The 14,723-nt window shown below is 37.4% G+C and overlaps 1 protein-coding gene across 21 annotated transcripts in view; it reads left to right on the top strand.

Annotated features, from left to right (window-relative positions):
- Window positions 1–13,979, top strand: part of LOC127837303 (SCO-spondin-like) — a 192,545-nt gene extending 178,566 nt beyond the window's left edge. For 16 of the 21 annotated variants that reach the window (XM_052364240.1, XM_052364239.1, XM_052364229.1 and 13 more), the window contains 6 exons: window positions 7,070–7,240; window positions 7,755–7,925; window positions 11,111–11,263; window positions 12,521–12,661; window positions 13,129–13,388; window positions 13,799–13,979. In XM_052364240.1, the coding sequence (XP_052220200.1) occupies window positions 7,070–7,240; window positions 7,755–7,925; window positions 11,111–11,263; window positions 12,521–12,661; window positions 13,129–13,388; window positions 13,799–13,924 (1,022 nt within the window). In that variant the 3' untranslated portion in view covers window positions 13,925–13,979. Of the gene's footprint in view, window positions 1–1,046; window positions 1,218–1,643; window positions 1,815–2,115; window positions 2,290–3,148; window positions 3,296–5,201; window positions 5,373–6,466; window positions 6,638–7,069; window positions 7,241–7,754; window positions 7,926–11,110; window positions 11,264–12,520; window positions 12,662–13,128; window positions 13,389–13,798 lie in introns of all 21 variants that reach the window. The other 5 variants (XM_052364220.1, XM_052364219.1, XM_052364238.1 and 2 more) reach the window with 3 other exon arrangements.
- The last annotated feature ends 744 nt before the right edge of the window (window positions 13,980–14,723 follow it).

Below are 14,723 nucleotides of genomic sequence, written 5' to 3'. Positions count from 1 at the left end.
CGACACTGCAACAGTATGTCTTAGCAAACGCGTATACTATCAAACCATGGTATGAAAGCGTAAGGTAAGTACTCGGAATCCCACTGAATTAGAATGGAAACCGGAAAACGACCAATCATGACCAAGAACAATGCTGCACCTAAAGAACTATTGAAAATCATCCATTGTTACTGTTCTACATGATGAATATTCTCATTATTCAGCTCACGACGATATGGACTTCCATGCACTGCTGTATTTGGCCGTCGTCAAACTGTGAAAGTAATTCAACAATTAATTCAAATAATTCAACAATTTACAAGAGGTCTGTACTGAAGACGAGAAGGACGACACCGACCATTTAACCCTTTTCGAAAAATGTTATGATTAAAGATGATTAAGTATCAGGTGATAGAAGACAACTGAATGACATTAATTGGAATTTGATTATTATTCATCGCCTTTGAGTAAAACTGTATTGACTTGTGGTCCCTGCTATTGTGGCGGTGGCTTTTTGTGAACGCCATGTTGGATTTTTGTGTAGCATAACAAACTAACACTATGTCTGAAGATCTTAAAGTGTTCTTTGACCCACAAAACGTGGATATAGACACCAAAATCACCAACTTTGAGTGAATAGTTACATAGTTATGATCATAAATAGGTTTGCGGAGGTTTGATTTTGCTAAACATTTGATATCTTATATTCTTCCAAACCAGGTCATTCCAAAAACCTTTTGTAGCATTTTTGGTGGGTCAATGTGTTCATTTACCTAACTACATGGTCCACAAACAAAAAAGACGGCCAATATTGTGGTGAACATGTTGATTAGGGCAATGCTTCTGTTGTAGAAGTGGTAGTAGAAGTAGTAGTAGCCGTCGTTGTTGATTTTGATGTTGTTGTTGATAATGATGATGATGATGATGATGATGATGATAATGATGATGATGATGATGATGATGATGATGATGATGATGATGATGATGATGATGTGGAGGAGGAGGAGGATGATAACACTTTTTCAGATATCTATCAATATAGTGTTTACTAAGATAACTATTGACAGTTGACGGAGGCTGGACATCATGGACAACGTGGAGCGGATGTGACGTCACGTGTGATACAGGCCACGTGATCCGAGAAAGAAACTGCAGCAACCCAGTCCCGAAATACGGGGGCAGTGAATGTAGTGGAACACACAATGAAACAAAAGTGTGCACTTTAAACCCCTGTCCAGGTATAGTTACGTTGCTGAGGAAAAGAGTTCAACGTAGCCATAAATTTTATTTCATACTTTCTGTGTGTTATAAATGTTTTTACTATTAAACGACCTTCATTTTCATGTATGCATGTCTATGTTAACAGTGACAGATATAACTGACTATATATTAAATATGATAGAACATACACCTTAAACAACACCTTAAACAAAAAAGCGACCAAGATTGAAGAGAACATATTGGTGATGTGCAATACTATATTTGTTTTGTAATGTGTGTCGTTCTAAAGCCATAGTGATATAAACAAACCTGTTTATGTAGTCAGTATTAGACAGTAAACCCATTTACATCCAACACGTGCCTGCAAATGACATATTGATATAAACAAACCTTGTTTATTTTGAGTCAGTAGTCAGTAATTAAAATCCTTTTACATCCAACAGTGAACGGGGCTTGGACGACCTGGTCATCATGGCTGTCATGTGACGTCACATGCGGAAATGGAAAATTAACAAGAACGCGCACCTGCTCGCATCCCGCGCCTGCGCACGGCGGTTATAACTGCACCGGGGATGACAAACAGACGACACCATGCACAATGAATCCTTGTCCAGGTTTTTGTACTCAAAATAAAGAATCATACAGAACATGCACTTGTGAATAAGATTCATTAACTGACTTGCGATATGATTATTTCCGGTGTTATAATTGGAAAGTTTGAATACTTGTAAATTTTAGTAATGAACGGTTTTGGTTGATCAACATTGTAATCGCCAATGTGTTAACTACGAAATAATGTAGTAAGTGTTATGTGTGTCCTGTATTGTGTTCTTTAAAAGCCAAAACTAAAATACAGGTTACGATAGACACATTTCCCCATAGTTAATGTAAAAATTAACTTACTGGATATTGCAGTTGATGGCAGTTGGTCAAATTGGACGTCATGGTCTAACTGTGACGTCACATGCGGTGACGGTCACGCGCAGAGAACGCGCACCTGCGCAAATCCAGCGCCATCTTCCGGAGGACGCCCATGTTCTGGACTTGACTTAGAAAGCACCAGATGCTCTACCGGGAAAACATGTCCAGGTCAAAATACATTATTTTTGTTTTAGGATAGTTCCGGTTGCCACATCTTAATGTTTACCACTTATCTTAATGTTTACCACATTTCATTAACAAAGTAAGAATATAATTCTACAAATACATGCAAATAAACACGAGTATATATTCAAATAAAAACATGTGAAATATGTATACCGTATACGTAGACATAAAACAGAGGAAACAATGGAATCAGATGAAATAAGTTAAACAGAGGAAGGTGGAATATGTATATATTTATTTATGGTTTATCTATATAGCTTATTATGCTTTCTGAAATTTATTTACCAATTTATAAATACCCCTATACCGTTAAATATATTTCATCTCAACTTCGATAGAATTTACGCGTTCTACCCATATATTGTGTTTATTTGTTTTTTCATTTTAATTTACTTTTTATGTTATTTAATGATTTGTTGTAATTTGTAGTCACGTGGCATACAAATTGTTTATATTTGAAGATGAAGTCGATATTCTTTTGAATAAGTCTGAATAAACAGTATCTATGTCCTATAAATTGGGGGAATCGTTCAACCAATAGCAATCAAATTACACGGCTTTTTAGGTTCGTTGTAACGACAATAATTTATTATATGACTCAAAATCCTACCCATGATATCACGGCTCCAATATTTATTGGCAGATATTTTGTATCTGTTAATACATACATACGCATAACAATCAATACAAGTCGCCGGATATGAACAAGGACTTCGATCGTGAACACGGCGGTTTATTAAATAACATGAATTTAAGACTATTTCGTTTGCAGAATAAGGTTTTGTTTCATATAAGAAGCGTTACAGCGAATAACGTAAGATCAAATCCCACGTTTTTGTAGCCTGGTCCGCATGGTTTGAGTTGCCCTGCTCGTTAACGTGTGGGACCGGAAGTAAGAGTCGACTGCGACACTGCAGCACCGGACATGCCGACGACTGCACCGGAAGTCACCAAGAGACTGTACCATGCACGCAGAACCCGTGCTCAGGTCAAAAGCATTGCGTCAGATTGTGTCTACGAACGCTGAGGAATTTATAACCAAATCCGCTTTTATAGCACTGTTACCCTTGTAGCCCATTTTTCATTCATCTGTTGGAGTGTTCTCACCAGTGCGACTTCTGCGCTTTTCCCCTTTTGGAATATACCGGTTTACGCGGACGGATTTATCACTTAAGATGTTTCTACTACTCTATTCTTAAAGTTCTGTTGACCAGTATCGACGCTGACATCAGTTATTTTCGCTGATAATGCATAATACGTGCCATTTAAATTGTGCTGTTTCTCGTGTTTAATTCTGTTCACTGAGATGTAAATTACTAATGCTGCTTCTATTGCGCTGTCTTCCATGTTTTTTCTTCTCTTTTCCCATGTTTTATTTAACTACGCTGTGGGTTTGATTACGAGCGTCGCTACTTTTTCGGTGTTTTCCATGTTTTAATTATCTTCGGTTAGTATTGGATAACCATCACCGCTTCAACCGTTAACCATTTTACATTTCTTTCTTCGGTGAGCGTTGTATGCCCAGTGCCTCTATTATTTTGCTGTTTCTCAAGTTTTATTATGTACCTTCGCTAATGTTTTATTTCTAGTGCCACGTCCACTGTGCATTCCTTTAATTTGTTCCTATTTTTTCGCCTAGGGTTTGATAATACTTGTCAATTGAAATTAGCGGTTCTCATGTTTATATGTTCTGAGGTTTTATCACCAGTGCAGCTTATATTGCGTTGTTACCAATTTTTCATTTTGCTTCGCTGAGATTTCACGTCAGAACCACTTCTACCGTTCTCTAACTCTTGGTTCTGATATCTTCCCTGATGTTTTATCACCACTGCTGCTTCTATTGCGTTGTTTCCCATTTTTTATTTAGCTTCGCTGAGGTTTCACTCCAGAACCGCTTCTTCTGGGTTGTTACTTTTGATTCCTTTATCGTTCCCAAACGTGCCACTGCACTAATCTCCTTGTTTTATTTGTCGAAACCATTATTTGTATCATATTTATCTCTTCTACGTGTTTATGTCATTGTTTTATTTATCCGTTTATTCCAATGACTATCAAGTTTGATGCATTGTGCACTTCTTTCAGTAATGTTTGCTATTTGCTTCCACCCCCGTCATATCGACTGCATCGGTTTGCTTGTTATATCTTTGCCGTTTTACCATTTGTATCGATTCTTCATCATTGATCAGCATGTTGCATGTATCTTTACTGTTGTCACATGTGACACTGTATCTGCACTGTTCCCATTTTCATTTAGATGTGGTGTATTTTTCACAGTTCCTCTTCTTCTGCACCAGTTAACTGTTATAAGGTGTCTATGCTGTGTGTTACCAGTGTCTTCACCGGTAACATGTTTCATCTGTGTTCACTCTTAGTGTTGTCACCATTTTCGCTTCATCGGTATTGGCGTACATTTTTCTCATCTTGACAATGTCTTCGATTTCGGCTTATATCAATCATTGCAATATCGTTAAATTAATACTGAATCTCAATGGAGAGTGTTTGTTTATATGTGCGCATATACCAAAACGCTTTAGCCAATTCACGTGCGTGAACATGTACACTTTTATCGACCTCTGCGAAACATATAGACCGGCTCACCGCATATCGCATTGCTTTCCATCCTTACATATGCTATGGTTTGGATCAGTTACTAAGTATTTTCCTTTACAGGTTGAATACAAACGAGTCAAAACAAAAATTTGTATAATGTAAATGCTACTGATGTCTATTAAGAAGTAACAAACTCGAAATTATCACAAATATGTAAGGATTTCTTTTGCCAGTTTTGGTTTATATACACTGAGGAGTTTGCAAGGCATATACTTGTTAGATAAAAATAACGCATAGTTAATATGTCGTAATGAAAAGGACAAACAACAGATTCACGTTTTTAGTTGACGGAGGCTGGACATCTTGGATCGCGTGGACCGAATGTGACGTCACGTGTGGTGCAGGTTACATGTCCCGCGACAGGAACTGTAGCAACCCGGTCCCGAAATATGGCGGCAGCGACTGTAGTGGAACACACAATGAAACACAATCGTGCACACTGAGTCCTTGTCCAGGTATAATAATGCCGTTTACTGATAAAAAATTCAAACGTTGTTTTAAATATAAAAAAATCATTGCTACAAAGATATTACTGATACTTATTGTTTGTTATAACTATTTTTTGTTTTAACGCGCAAGGTCCCTCTCACAAATTGTTGATGTTGTTTTAGTAGTAGAAGATGGAGTATAAGAAGTAATCGTTATTGTAGATGATGATGATGATGATGATGATGATGATGATGATGATGATGATGATGATGATGATGATGATGATGATGATGATGATGATGATGATGATGATGATGATGATGATGATGATGATGATGATGATGATAGTGATGCTGATGATGATTATGATGATGAGGAGGATGATAATGACACTTTTATATATGCACCATCATAGTATATCATCACATTATAAATACTTCAAAACTTTCCTGAATACAGAGAGATACCTAAACATGGATCTACCTTATATTTAAAAAGGACGTTATCGAATGTTCGTTGTTCAAGCCACGAACTACAAATTAAAAAAGGCCGACATATGAATATAGATAGAGAATATAGATATTGTTGCTTCTGTTTAAAACGCAATGTATGTGTAACTGAAAACGAATTCCATTTTGTTTTAGTGTGCCCGTTATATGATAAGTTAAGACTTAAATATGTAATGGACATTATTGGAAACCAGTATGTTACTTTAAATCTGTTTTATACAATGATGTCGGAATATGACAGAAAGAGTGTAATTGCTATTGCAAAATATATGCACGATGCGTTTACTACTCGGAAGACGTTTTTGCTTGATACTTAATTGAATATAAAAGTGTTTCTTGACGTTATAATTACTTTCATTATGAAATATATAACTTGAATTACTTACTTGTCAAAGTTATTATATGATATGTTATATATATTGCATGCTTATGTCTTTGTGGTACATGTTCTGCTCGTTTATAATATAATTATTAATTAACATATCTCTGTCACCACCATTGGATGATTATTGAACAATTGTATTTTGGTCTGGAGGCCTTGCATTACAATAAACCATATGTTATGTTATGTTATGTTATTTTATAGTGTTTAATAAGATAACTATTGACAGTTGACGGAGGCTGGACATCATGGACAACGTGGAGCGGATGTGACGCCACGTGTGAGATAGGTAACGTGTTCCGAGAAAAAAACTGCAGCAACCCAGTGCCGAAATACGGCGGCAGCGACTGCACTGGGTCACACATTGAAACAAAATCGTGCACACTAAACCCTTGTCCAGGTATTGCGATGTTGCAATAATTACGTAACAAAACGTTTTGAAACAACGCTTTAATAAAGAACAGTTCAACGTTGCCATTTATTTTATGTTAAACCTTTTATGTGTTATTAATGTGTTTGTGTGTGACTCGTCTGATCTATTAAGCAAAAAGATGAATTTGATTTAGATGACATTCATTTCCACGTATGCATGTCTACCGTTACAGTGACAGATATAATTGACTATATAATTGAACATACACCTTAAACAAAAAATGCGACCAAATTTGAAGAAATCATATATGTAAGGCTTTCGTTATATTATTAGTGAAAGTAGTTTTATTAATGATGATGTTGATGAAGATGTTGATGACGATGATGATGATGATGATGATGATTGTGCCAATTTTTCATGTAGGTACCATCGTAGTGTTTATTATGATACTATTGACAGTTGACGGAGGCTGGACATCGTGGACTACGTGGAGCGGATGTGACGTCACGTGTGGAACAGGTCACGTGACCCGAGGCAGAAACTGCAGCAATCCAGTACCGAAATACGGCGGCAGCGACTGCAGTGGAACACACAATGAAACGAAATCGTGCACACTAAACCCCTGTCCAGGTAAAGTAATGATGTCATATATACTGAACAAACACATTATTGTTAGGATAAGAATTGCGATAGATGTTACTGATACCTATTGTTTGTTATAGACGTTTTCCCATTGAATCGTCAGGTCTATAAAACAAAGTAGATCAATTTAACTTGGATGCCATTCGCTTCATGTGTGAATCTCAATATCGTTAAGCTGACAGTTTTGCATGGAATCTGCAGAAATATTTTAGGTTTTTACTATTTATTGAATGTGATGAAACATGGACCGCAAACAAAAAGGCGACCGAGTTTGTGATGAACATGTCGGAATGTGTAATGCTTTTGTTGCAGCTGTACATGGTGTTGATCGTAATGAAAAAGAAGAAGAAGAAGAAGAAGAGGAAGATGATGATGATGATGATGATGATGATTATGATGATGGTGATGATGGTGATGAGTAGGATTAGAATGATAAGGATGAGAGGGATTGGGGTGATGATGAAGACACTTAACATAATTTTTAATATAATGCTATTGACAGTTGATGGAGGCTGGACATCGTGGACCACGTGGAGCGGATGTGACGTCACGTGTGGAACAGGTCACGTGACCCGAGGCAGAAGCTGCAGCAACCCGGTCCCAAAATATGGCGGCGGGGACTGTAGTGGAACACACAATGAAATACAATCGTGCACACTAAACAAGTGTCCAGGTATAATAATGTGATAACCTGTATATACATGATTTAACTGGTAACGAGGATGACGAACGAAAACGGCTTTGAAGATCTATATTAACGCCCCGTATGTTCATTCGTCCTTCCGTGTGTCTTTCTATCCGTCAGTGTGTCCCGCTTTTGTGCAGATTCAAAATCAGGGATTATTTAAGCGATTCAACTGAAACTTCATGTAAGGATAGAGTGCATTGAGAGGAAGCATAGAGAACAAGTGCCGTAACTAACATTTAAGGCTTTACAGAGTTATTACATTTTATAATTTTGGCGGTGAAACACTTTATGAGAACTAAAGGCTTTTAAACATAATTTTGATAGAGGCCATTCAGAGCACATTTAGTGATGTGCAGAAAACAAGAACTAAATCTTTCATGTTATTATTATGTAGTTCTTTCCCTGTTCTTTTTTAAGTCCTCTTTTTCTTTTTTGTGCTGAACATAACTAAGGAAGTATTTAAGGGAATCAAATGCAACTACAAATAATGTAAGTAGGGGAATTAAAGAGTACAAGGACCGTAACATTTCATTCAAGATATTTATAGTTATTGTCATTTAGATGTTTCGTGTGCAAAGCATAACTACCTTATCATTGAAAACATGAAATGCAACTTTTTTATATTGATTCATTGAGGGCATAGATAGTAAATGCAGAATACAAAATGCATAACCAATTTGTCAGTGTTTTTAAGTTATAATCGTTTTTTGCATAGTTTGTTTCTTGCGTGCATCATTTAATAATACATGACTTTAAGAGAAATGCCAACTTCCATTACCGTAACTGTCACTTTAAGATTTAGCTAGATATTGCCCTTTATTAATTTCTTAAGTGTGGAGCGTAAAGGCATTCGTATTTATGGGATTAATATGTGTTATCTATTTTGGTGAATTTCTTTTTAAGCATTGAAGAGGAGTCGTACAATCAACCGCTCCCTCCCACTCCTCCTTTACAACAACAATAAAAACAACAACAAACCAAAACAAAAAACAACAACAAAGACAGAAGCAAACAAAACAACAAACACCACATTCACCAAAACAACAACAACAAACAAAACAACAGTAACAGCATAAAAAGAAACAAGACAAAATCTTCATATATTGGTCAAACATTAAAAAAAATGAGTTTTCACAAGTAGTCACTCTAAATGACTCCAAACAAGTCTAGGCCATTCGGATCGCGTCGGCCAGTTCCGACCAAGAACCTAGAAATCTGGCCATTCTGGATCCGTTAAAACAGCTCATTTGTATTAAAATTCTATATTATTGTTATGACTGATATAATTTAACACGTATTTTAGCATTGATTTTAACTGAAACATAAATACCCAACAGCTTTATTTAAGTGCTCAGCAATTTGTTCAATCACTTATTCGAAGCTTTATTACCGCGTGAGAGTTGTGATTGTCCCTTAAAATGAATTGGTGTATCATAGCTATAGCTCGACAATACTGACCTGGCACTCGTAAACTTCATTAGAAAAATTGTATACCCTTGGATTGAAAATATAAGTCGCGTTCTGAGAAAACTTTACTTAATGCATGTGCGTAAAGTGTCATCCCAGATTAGCCTGTGCAGTCCGCACAGGGACGACACTTTCCGCCTAAACTTGATTTCCTTGAAACTAAAAATACCATAAAAGCGGAAAGTGTCGTCCCTGGTTAGCATGTGCGGACTGCTTATCGACACTTTACGCACATGCATTAAGCCCAGTTTTCTCAGAACGCGACTCATATTATCTATATCTATAATCTATAATAAACATGCAATCGGTTTCGTCCGAACACGTTTTCCATGACTTTGATGAGACCAAAACAGTTTTTAACGAAGTAAAATTTAATCGGAAAGTCATTTATTGTGTGTAACAGTACTCAAATATAGTCAAGCCATTTCGGTGCCAGGTTCATATTGGCGGGCTTAACCCATTTATGCCTAGCGTCTAGAAAAAAAGGCCTTGGCAAACAGCGTAGACCCAAATGAGACGCCGCATGATGCATATTTTTATAGTACATATATAGAAATAAATATACTATACATCCCTTATTTTGGAAATTAATTGCTCCAATTTAGCAGGATGGTAGAGTACACTAGGCATAAATGGGTTAACTATTCATTAGAATTGCAGGAGAGTCTGTCATCCTCTTGGCAACTGTTCAACTTGCGCTGCGAGGTTAACAGGCCGAGGTCAATGGCTGAAATGTTGTCTCCGATATTGCAAGATAATAATTTCCATATTCTCGAATAACTATTAAATACCGTATGTATTAACTACCCCTATATAAAATACAATAACATACTCCAGTAATTTATTCATGAAAATTTGCATAACGATACACGAACACACGACATAATAACTCACAACAAGACAATAGTTGACATTTTCATCCATGTAGCACATAGTAGCAGTAAGATTTTCAATAAAATTAAATTGCGCAACTTTCTATGCAGAATGTGCTTCTTTCAAAACATATGAGGTAAACATGGTACAAATCGATAACATTCACGTGTTGTCGAAGACTCAATAAGCGTTAATTATGCGTTTGAACAGTTTCCCATATTTGCATTTGGTTGTGTACGTGCACGTTTTGCACTAGTTTAACGAGGCCGTTTAATTAGTGAAAACCGCTTCAATCGATTAAAGTCGTTTCCAGTTGGAAATAAACATATTCAGCGACACAGTATATTTATATAATTGTGCATAAAAATCAGAACCGCGATAATATTTTCGAGCTATATGGTTCAACAAAATTAATCTGATACTCTGGAGTTCAATTCGAATCAATTATAAGCCTGGATTGTCTTATTTATATATTTGCATTCGGTTAGCTCTTGCCTATTTTTTAAGACCTATAGGTCTTTGCTATTTTGCACGGGTTTAATAAGGTCATTATAGTATACTAAGTGATGTGAAATGTAATCCCTTCGAGTACGAAAACTAATATATTCATGCATAAAGGTCATAGCCAGGTTGATACTGGCGAGCTGTTGATCACAACCACGGCGCATAACCAAATGCTGTCTGTTTTGAACAGCTTGTTTGAATATAAACATTGTTAATGGTTAACTTGCTCGATAATAATTAGGACACTGAAATGGACATTTTTCTGCTTTATTGCAAACTCTTAAATTTAAAAGTTGACAGAAAAATAATTATAGATATGTCTTTAGAATGGTCGCCATGGTTTTACACGCCATGTGACGTCACATGCGGGACTGGTTCCCGGTCCAAGTTACGCTCTTGTTCCACCACACGCGACGAGGATTGCAGCGGGAATGCATATGATACGGAGTCGTGTAATTTGCAGGAATGTTCTAGTTTAGGTAAAATTGCACCTGGCGATCACTGATGATGATCCCACAAATATTAAATCATCGAATTCCCGGCGCTTCCTTCATGCTTCAAGCGAGTTCATATCGCTTAAGTTGAGATAAAGGCGAAACAATAAAGCGCTTCGTGTACCCGATGCTTCATTTTCCACGATGCGTTTGCTTGGATAATAGTTAATACTTCTGTTTCAGCATTGCCGAAATGGTTTCACATGTAATGTGACGTCACGTGCGATAGTATTTACCGCGCAAGGTTACGCCAGTGTTCAACTGATCATGACATGATGTGTGTTCTACGCAAAAAGTGCAGTGAGCTTCTTGCACACTTTAAGAACAATGTTCTTGGTTCTTAATGCGACAATGTTGCGCTGATGACTTCATGCTTACGGCTTTAAGAGTTTTGCATATCCTTCATGCTTATGTCGGATTTAGCTTATAATTTGAGTGGTATGTGCTCCGGCTATGGTGCTTTGTCTGTTATGTATTCGCGTTGTCGTGCTTTGGGTCACATGTTTTGCTCTGAGTGACATATTGTTTCGGACGGCATGTTTTTTTATCGTGCTTTGGGCAGTATCTGTCACAGGTTTCTTGCGATTGGCGGCACGTGGTTATGCCGTTGTGCGTTTGGCGGCGTTGTTGAGATACCGTCCTTTGGGGTCGAGCGCGCTCTCTTGTACAAATGGTGCTATCAATCTTACTTTTCTTCGCTGACATTGCTTTGCATGTCTTTCATCATTGCATTTCGGTGTATACATAACTACGTAACTGTCTTTACACCTCAACAAAAGGGCTGGTCGATTTAACATGTTGTGCTGTGCTTGCTTTTTCGGTATTTGCATATGTGTTTTGGAGTAAAATCACGTGTAGCTATTCCATTTATTCATATAACAAACACAAACGCCATTAGAATGAATGAAGAGTTTTTAACCATGCATAGCACATGAATGTAAACTTCTGAAAGTCATAAAACCTATTCAGCTTGCAGTTAATTTGTTTTACTTCACGACGACGTATGGGTTGAGTATGATATTCCTCAATAGTTTATCAAACGAAGAAAGTCGTTTTTAAAACAATTAAAAAAAGAGTATATATTGCTTTATTTAGTATCATGTATTTATTCCCTGTTATGTACGTTTAATAGAATTGGTATTTACACCACAACGCATTGTCTAACGCACAGGTGATCACATAAATGCTTTATTATTTTTCAATGTGAAGCCATTTGCAAGTACGGTTCGCGTTTCTTTTCAGATAGTGCTGCAATCCTTGGGTGTGACTTCGATAATAAAACGTTATGCCATTGGTCCAACGTTTTAATATCAGACGCTATTGATTGGTCAATACAACCGTCTGATCATACCCAAATTCTTTCCGATCACAAATCAAGTTCAGGTGAGAACAATCACATACTAGTTGAGTCTAAACGCAATTAAGCAAAATCTTAGTATAATGATATCACACTGGCAAAATAATTCAGTGATCGAAAGTTCACTTTTAACATACTACACGTTATTCATTTTTCCCCGAGGTCCAATGCAATTGTGCTTCAATATGGGCACTAAAGACCCAGCTCTGTCTTTGGAGCGGGCGGCTGCTCATTCTCACCCCCATCCCCCGCAACCCAACTTAAGTGTTTTCTTCTAGTGATGACCATATGGTCGAATCCCGTTTATTCCCGTTGCACTCAATACAGATTTATTAAACAATAATGAGAAGTTGTCCCCTTAGGAATGCATATGCGTAGCATTAACCAATATTCAAATGATGCCGGACTAGTATTTGTTTGAAAGTCCATATGAGACATAAATAATATAAAAAGAAAAGACAAACCAGCAACAAATACCTATATTATATTTCAGGATCATTCATAATTCTTAACAAAACATCGGCAGTGCCAAAGGGAGCTAAAGCAGTGTTGAAAAGTGCCGAGCTGCCTCCGTCGACCGGCGACTGCCTTCAGTTCTGGTACATCGCAAAAGGCGTCGATATAGGGGAGATAACCGTATACATTCACACTGATACCAATACCAAGACTCGGGTCTGGTCGCTTGGAAACGGTCACGTTACTGGATGGGAGCTAGGCAACGCAACTTTGAAATCCGAAAACTCACATTTCCATGTAAGACAAAGTACGATTTGTTATTTCTGCATTGAGATGTAAACATGGATGTCAATTGACCAAACTATAAGATGTGTTTGACAGTTGAACCTTTCAGGATGCTACGATTACAATATTTGACGCACATGTCGGACACTGTTAACACTGTTGAACGGACTTTAACCTATATATGCATAGGTATAAATACCATAAAAAATGGTCCATTGCTTAATAGAAGTGGTATAGCAACTCAATAACAATCAATAGTTAAACAAGAATCAAATGCATATCATGCGAGTTTAGAAAATAGAACCGTGTTACCAGAAAAATTAAAGTTCGTTTACGTTCAAACTGTAAAGGCAAAGTACACAATTGCCATAAAACGTGTGCGCAAGATTAATATCATATCAATCTATTATCGTATTTTTCAGGTTTCCTTTGAAGGCGTGATAGGCGATGGTATATCCGGGTACTTAGCACTGGACGACATCACCATGGTTAACGGAGACTGTGTTCTTCCGGTCCACCACAGTAACACAGCCGCACTCATCGGCTGAGGCGTAGATTGATATTGCAATGTAACCTGTTTGATAATATAATGTACACACAGTGTTTCAAGATTTGAACATGTATTAATTTATATTTCCATATACTGATAATAATTTGATATGAATACACACAGTGAACCACTTCCTTAAGGTGGAAATTATTCCTTCTACAATAAAAAAATACTGGCAAACAGTGTATAATAGGGGTATTCCACTTCGACCCGATTCCCCACGATTTGTCCCGATTTCCAATATTTTGTGGTCGGGGACATTTGTAGCTCAATTGGCGAAGGTACTAACTCATTCCTAACTAGTTGTGGGCCAGTCGTAAGTGATTCCTGCAACTCGTGAGCTCCCGAAAAATCGTGGCCAGATTTTAAACGTGTTAAAAATTTGGCCAGGACCTCCAAGACTGAATTTAATCGCAGTTGACTCCTAACAGCATCGTAGTGTGTTCTTGGGCGTCGTAATGGAATCGTAGGTAATTCGTGACTCAATCGGGAAATCGATGATCACGTAAACTGTCTACGAATCAGCTACGACTTTGTCAAGACTCTCACGAGTTCACCCCGAGAGAGTTGTGAGCCCGCTAAGATTATTGCGATTTAGATCAATATCAATAGATATTGGCGCCTCATTCATGGGTGCATTCGGTGAGGTCCTAGCTTAGTCGTGACCGATCTGCATCGTTCGTAGTACAGTCGCAGTAGATTCTTACACAACGTAGTGAAGTCGCGACCCTATTCGCAAGACTTCAACCGAACCCCACGATTCGTCGTAACTCAATCGCATCAGTGTCCGACTGTCA

This window comes from Dreissena polymorpha, chromosome 7 (genome assembly GCF_020536995.1).
Source record: "Dreissena polymorpha isolate Duluth1 chromosome 7, UMN_Dpol_1.0, whole genome shotgun sequence".
Lineage (NCBI taxonomy): Eukaryota > Metazoa > Mollusca > Bivalvia > Myida > Dreissenidae > Dreissena > Dreissena polymorpha.
The sequence above is the reverse complement of the archived record's forward strand: the minus strand, read 5'-3'. Positions and strand labels throughout refer to the sequence as shown.